The sequence below is a fragment of the Melanaphis sacchari genome, unplaced genomic scaffold (genome assembly GCF_002803265.2).
Source record: "Melanaphis sacchari strain LSU unplaced genomic scaffold, SCAv2.0 Contig79_pilon_pilon, whole genome shotgun sequence".
NCBI lineage: Eukaryota > Metazoa > Arthropoda > Insecta > Hemiptera > Aphididae > Melanaphis > Melanaphis sacchari.
In genome coordinates, this window is record NW_020271559.1 from 1,483,984 (window position 1) to 1,491,151 (window position 7,168).

At 23.5% G+C, this 7,168-nt stretch overlaps 1 protein-coding gene across 3 annotated transcripts; it reads right to left on the bottom strand.

Moving 5' to 3' along the window:
- Positions 1 to 1,095: 1,095 nt before the first annotated feature.
- LOC112601478 (SCY1-like protein 2) lies at positions 1,096 to 7,168 on the bottom strand. Of its 3 annotated transcripts, none has more exons than XM_025349125.1 (12): positions 6,947 to 7,168; positions 6,672 to 6,841; positions 6,280 to 6,588; positions 5,992 to 6,207; positions 5,824 to 5,937; positions 5,629 to 5,771; positions 5,399 to 5,558; positions 5,101 to 5,337; positions 3,256 to 3,388; positions 2,989 to 3,199; positions 2,732 to 2,893; positions 1,096 to 1,568 (listed from the first exon to the last, which is right to left on the bottom strand). In XM_025349125.1, exons 1-12 carry the CDS (start codon positions 7,071 to 7,073, stop codon positions 1,175 to 1,177), a joined length of 2,376 nt encoding a protein of 791 aa, XP_025204910.1. In that variant the 5' UTR covers positions 7,074 to 7,168; the 3' UTR covers positions 1,096 to 1,174. The 3 variants fall into 3 exon arrangements, with proteins under 3 accessions (XP_025204910.1, XP_025204909.1, XP_025204911.1); XM_025349124.1 differs by having other exon boundaries at positions 6,280 to 6,574; positions 6,637 to 6,841; XM_025349126.1 differs by lacking the exon at positions 6,947 to 7,168 and having other exon boundaries at positions 6,280 to 6,535; positions 6,615 to 6,705.

Below are 7,168 nucleotides of genomic sequence, written 5' to 3' on the forward strand. Positions count from 1 at the left end.
AATTTAGTATGTATTTCACGTCAAAGTTACTTCCACTGGAAAGTGAGAGGTTTCTTCACAGGGTACTTTTCATCATCATTCTACCTAGTATCAATTAAGCTTATTGTTCAACACATAGTTCCTAGTCTAAATAATAATTTTATTAAAATATACATAAATTAAAACAGATTGTATAATATTAAAAAAATAAATAATTTAGTTAGTATATTAGATATAAAACAGATGTTTTATACTTGTGATAACTGGTCAGTATACATAATTTTTGAAAATTATGTATAATGAAAATGAAAATTTAAAAGGAAAACTAAAATTTATTTTTCTTTAGTTTTTTAAGTTATTTTTAAAGATGTTATTTGAGATATATACATATTTAATATAACATAAATATATACATTATACATATTGTATTGTATTTTTATGCCAAATCTTAATGATATTGAATATAACTTATAAACATTTTTTAAATTTTAAAAGTTAAATTCTTTAATTTTGTTAACTATTTCATAAGTACTAGTAATATTTGACATATTTTTTAAAAAATTTTATTTAATTTTTATCTATTATACACATATCAATAAAATAAGTGAATATGACATCTATAGTAAAAAGAAGACATGTTTCCCAGAATGAAGAATCCACCAACTGGAGTAACTTTGGCATTAATTAAATTACAAACATATTTAATTATCAGTCATGATTATTATTTTTCTATTTTGTAAAAATGAATTAATATATTATAATATAAATGAAAGAAAAAATAAATAATAAATTACACCCACACAATATATTTGTTGTTTTACAATAATGTGTAATAAAAATTATTTTGACAAGTAAATAATACTAATAATTTGAATGAATATATTCTTTCTAGTATTTTGTTTTAACTAAAAATAATACTATTATGCATTTTACGTTTTCATATTCTAAATTTTGGTTTTGAATGCACGCAACCAAATAAATATAAGTTATTAATTTGAATTAAAGGATAGAAAATTAAAATTTGGTAAAAATGTAATTTGGTTTAAAAATAAATGACAATAAAATTAAGAATTAAAGAATTATTGAACTTATATTCAAAAATAAATATAATGACTAAAATTTAAAATATACAATAGATGAATAAAGTTAATAAGAAGTTAGATAGAAGTTATTGTTAAGTGGATTAAATAATTTTTCAGCTCAATAAATCATTTATATCAGATAAAGACAATTGTTTAACTTGTGACTGAGTTTCTTCTTGTTTTATCCATAAATCATTCCAGTTATTTGCCGAATTATGAAGGGACATTGGTTTAGTTTGTGGATTAACTGAATTATTTTCAAATCCTGAAAATCTACCTTGAAGACCTGTTGATTTGTTTTCAAATCCCATTGATTTTGATTGAGATAAAGAACTTGTGGTAGGTTTCATTTGATTTGACCAACTTATTTGATTTATATTTGAATCAATCAGAGACGATGTGAGATCCTTGGGTACTGGATTATTCTTGTTGCTTTTTTCTACGCTTGGAGTAAGGGTAAAATCTTGTTGAAACGTATGGAATGGTATATCTTGAGATTGTTTTGTCCTAGAATTCATTAAAAAGCACAAAATATAAATGATGGTAATTCTTTGTCCATTAAACATACTTAATTTTAGTAAATACTGTTAGATTAAACAAAAATTGTTTCTATTTTTTTTTTTTAATTTATAAAATCAAATTTCAATTTTATTTTATTTTTTTAACTAGCAAGCTTATTAAATTTTAAAATTTTAAAATTTGATTCAAACTTCTAATAATTAACTTAATTTTAGCTATTACAAAATATTTATAGACAAAGTAAGTAATAGTATTACATCCCTAATTTTGAAGAAGAATCAAACATTTTAGAAAATTTAATAAACTTAAACCAAACCAAACTATCAAAATTATACATCAAACACTTAGTATAGCATTTAACAAATTCTTAAAACTTGAAAAATACAATGCAGATGAAATGATAGAAATATAAAAAAAAAATATCATTCACAATAACACTATTTAATTTATATAATGTTTTTTTTCTATAAAATTTAGTACAAATTTTTATTTTATTGGTTAAATTTTCAAACCAAACTATTAGGTATTAATTTTAATAAAAAAATTATTTTAACATAAATAAAAATAAGGAAAACTGAATTCATTGAATCAAATAATAATTTTTAGTAAATTTAGTTGTTTTTTTGAAAATATTAACAAAGGTTGAAAAAATAATAAAGAATCTAGTATTTAATTTTTAAATTTTAGATGTAAAAACAAAATTGTTTTACGAATTTCTTACTACAGAAGAATTTAATAATTTTTGCAAATTTTGATATTTTTTATTTGAGAAATTAATATCTCATGAAGATCTTTTTATTAAATTTCCAATAACAAATATTTAATAATTTTTTTGTTTGTTTTTTCCCAATTATAAAAATAAGTACTGGGAATTTTAAATTTTACCTTTCTAAAATCCAAACTATAATCAACTTGATATCAAAAATCAACCCCCATTATTGAAAATAGAAGCATTTTATTAAAAATTTATCTATTTAAATCCACAAAACAAAATACTTTATGATACAATTAATACATTCATTGCTCCACTTAAAATATAAAATATTTTTACCAAATCACTAATTTGTTCATATGGATATGGGTTATTAATAGATTAAAGAAAAAAAAATAGTTAAATATTCAATAAAATTAAATATAAATTATAAATATACTTTGATTTTTCATAATTGAAAGATAAATTATTTGTTATTTCGTTGGAACCAGATATTTGCATTAAAGGTTTTTCAACATAACTTTCAAATTGAAATTCATTTGTTAAACCATTTGACTTAGTAGTTGTTCCATTTTCTACAGTTAAACTATTTGAAATTGATCTGCAAAATATGATGAATTATTTATCAATAAAACACAATACAAATATGTACTTAAAAAATAACAAATCAGTTAAAAAAAAAAAAAATGTATGTACCTGTGCTGTTCATTCAGTTGTTGTAATTTAGCTCGATGTTCAGTTTCAACACTATTAATCATTTCTTTCACAATTGATATTAAAACATTGAATTGATTTAGCGTTAGTGTATTCTCAATACACATTGGTATTAAAAAAGGTAAAATACTGAGAGCCATAGTTTCTTTTGTAATATACATTTTTTTATGAGAAAGTATAATCCTATACACACCTAATTACACCAAAATTAAATTATTTTTAATAATAAAAAATAATATTAATAATTACCTAAGATACCCATAATCACAGCTGGGTCCTTGGAAGGTATTTGAGGTAAAAATGGAATAATATCATCAAGTACTAGCCATCTATCTAAATATTCGATTAATTTACCAATGCAAACAAGACACTTTACACGAACCTAAAAAGTTAAATATACATTTAATAATAATCTAAACTTATTAAAGTGTTCTTATATTATTTTTAGATTATTTTTATAAATAAATAGGAAATATATATTTTTTATATATTTAAAAAATCAAATACAAAATATTTTTTTTTTCATACTAACACATTTAAAGTTATTCAGATAAATTGTTTGTTCTGATTAATATTTTCAAGTATATTTTCTTTATCATTTAAAAATAAACAAATTAAGACAATTAAATAAAGAAATATAAAATATTCTACTGTCCTGTGATGAACATGTATGTGCATAAACAACATTTTAATTTATTACAACAATAGAATATCATAGATTATTTTACAAAAAATATTAGTAAATATTGCAAGCACCCCCTATGAACTAAACTTGTGCTATGAGATTGTTATTTATCACTCCATGGACCATATGTATTTGTAAATATGCAAAGAGCACAATGCAAGTGAAGCAATCAGTTTTGGTAAGAAGATAGATTTAACTAAAATAAGGATGGGTGGTATATTCAAACCTTTGCTCTTTCAGTAAAAATAATTCAAAACACCACTAGTGGAACTAGTTCCAATTTAGCAACCTTCAATAATAGAGTAAATTAACATATTATCAAACATAAAACATTATTTATGTTTTAACATAGGTTTTTTAAAATAATTTATAAATTCTTAAACTTATAATTTATTAAAAATCCTACAAGAAAACACACTTAATATTCTAACTTTTAAATTTAATAATAGGGTAATTTGCTTATAATTAAAGGTTACTATACAAAATTAAAATTTCTGAACAAACATTTCCTATATTGTACATTTATAAAATGAAATTAACTCGCCCGAACTAAGGAGTCTTTTAATATAAAATTATTTCATTAATGCTTCCTATGAAAATTAAGAAAATATTTGATTTAAGTATCCAATTAATACTTCCATATTTTATCCAAAAAAAATGACAATTAATCTAAAATATTGGGTTTACTTTTTTTTAAAGCTTTTAGGTTAAATTAAATTACTAATAATTAATAACTAATAAGCAGGACTTGGCAGTATGTGTTTGTATAATTTATTTGGGTTTTGGATGCTTTTCGGTTATCAAACACCAGAATAAATAATTTAAGCAAAGGTTCAGGTGTTGTAAATAACCAACATTATTCAGATTAATATGGGTTTAAACAGATGTTCTGTAATTCAGAAAAAATCTAAAAAATATATAAGGAGTAATCAGTATTAATGTTAATACATACCAGCATATTTTTGCTTATGCCACATTGCCATTTAATAATTAATACCTATTTAATTTTTGTATAAACAACTGTTTAGAAAATCAAACTAATATCATCATGAAATTTATAAAATAAAAATTACAGAGAATTTTCTTTTACAAACACCTCTAATTCCTTTAAATATAGGACACTCTAAATAATAAACACTTTTATGCCTAAATTCTGATAATTTTTATGAAAGTACATTTTATTTAAACATACATTTTAGATATTATTACACTATTATAGTTTATCAGCTGTTTTTTAGTATGTGCATTAGAAGAAACACATTCCCCCCCCCCCCCGTTAGTATGTCACTAAAATTCTATCTCTGGTTACTAACAACATTATGATTGATATAGCATAATAATACACTATTGTATTCTTACACAAGTCTTGTATGAAATAAATCACCTTGTATTATGATAATTTAACTTACTGAAAGATCAGAAGTTGACAAACATAATCTTTTAATCCTAGGTAATAAGGCATTTTTCATGGAAGGACCTTCTACAAGAGTAGCTAGAGATGGAATCACTGATAGACAAGTTTCTTGAACTGGTTTTGAATCCAATTCCAATGTTTTATATAACATTGGTAAAATATCAGATTTGAGATCTTCTAATGGTGCTAATTTTAGTAATAATTCCATTTTTTGAAGGAATATGAAAGGAACCTTTAAAATCACAAATTATAAATACTAAATAAGTCATGACTGATGTTAAAAAGGTACATACTTGAACTGGTTCATGTACTTTCATTATAGGCTTTAGGCAAGGTAAAATATGGTTAACAAATTCATCTTTAGTACAGTTTTCACAGACATAAAAAATGTTTGGCAAAACAAAGGGTATCATAACAGGATTAACACAATCTTTTACAAGACATGGAAGAATCCTAAAAAAAATTATATGTTAATAATAAAGATTGCATTGCTTAATTATTATTAAATATAAATTTTAGTCACCTTTTTAAACAAATTCTGTGGGGTAATTTTTCCATTATTTGAGGTAAACCTTTGTAAAATTGAGATTTCTGTAAATTATCCCATTGAAAAAGTGAATCCAAATAATTTAAAGTTTTAACACCAACATCATTAAAATATTCAATCTATAAAAATAAAAACATTTAAATACTTAACTAAAAATTATAAATATTTTACCTTTAAAAATTCATGTTCATCAGGTCTATCCTCGGGTCTAAAACTTAATAATAATTTTACTGGATCTCGAAGAGCAGCATCAACAATTGATATTTTTGGTGTATTATATTTCATCTGTTAAATTTAAAATTTAGCAAAGAATTTTAAAAAGACCAATAAGTTTTATACTTCTTGTAAATTGCGTTTATAAGTAGACCATTCATGATTTGACTGTAATGGTGCATTTCCTTTATTATAGATGGCAAAAATTAATACTCCCAACGAATACATGTCACTGGCTTTAATTTGGATGTGATCACAACCTGATTCAGGCGCTAAATAATCTAAAGTCGGTTGTGCCCAAGGATGTACATCTACCTTATACTCCCAACTAGGCCATGTAGGCTGTTAGACAAACAAAGTATCTATGAATAAAAAGAATTATCATCAACTTAATATATTTTTTTTATTCCTTACATTTGGATCTACTGGATTAATACTTTGAGAGCAGAAATCAAATCCAAATATTTTCCATGCTCCTTGTTCATTAATAACAACATTTTCAGGGCACAAATTGTGATGGAGTAGCTTAGCATCATTGTGTAAAAATGCTAGACCTTGACCAAGTTGCATTAAGCCATACTTGATATCAATATCAAATAGATTGTAATCTTGTAGACTTTTGGGCAGTGGTTGAGGTGTGTTTTCCATTTTACCAAGAACATTAGCCAGACTGCAAAATACAGGTTCTGTAGCAAATGCCAAACTTTCTCTGAAAATGTTAAGCTATATAAATAAATTACTTAACATACAATACATTCTAATCGTATGAACCTAGATTCTTCTAAAGTATGTTGAACAGTTAATACTTGGGGATGTTTGAGCCTGGCTAGTTGAGCTACGCCTTTTTTGACCACTTCTATAATGTTTTCTCGTTCTGTTTTTGACCATTTATCTAATTGTCTCTTTTCTAATACAAAAATAGATGCAGATTGCTGAGTTGACTTTTTATAACCACTGTATATTTTCCAAAGCAATCCTAATTTAATAATAAAAAAATTTGATTGTTTAAAACCACAATATTTAATAGTAACATATAAAAATTTCACATTTATATTAGATGAAATAAATAAATTATACACACCAACACCAGCACTCGCAATATGTTTAGTAGCTTCATACTCCCTTGTAACTGGATTGCCAGGTAGTACAGTGGACAATTGTGACATAGTACTTGTAACTGTAGATCGAAATTTATTGAGTACATCCATGTTTATGATGTAGAAATCAAAATTTACAAAAAAATAATTTAAACTTAAAATCTCATAGCATTTTGTATCTTTAAAAAAATCATTATATAAAAAAT

Bases quoted from the DNA above. Each gene is read 5' to 3' on its own strand.
- LOC112601478 (XM_025349124.1), bottom strand. From the start codon at position 7,073: ATGGATGTACTCAATAAATTTCGATCTACAGTTACAAGTACTATGTCA. The intron at 5,338-5,398 runs GTATGTACCTTT...GTGATTTTAAAG, and splicing joins AAGTACATGAACCAGTTCAA to GTTCCTTTCATATTCCTTCA. The intron at 3,389-5,100 runs GTAAGTTAAATT...TTAACTTTTTAG, and splicing joins TGTCAACTTCTGATCTTTCA to GTTCGTGTAAAGTGTCTTGT.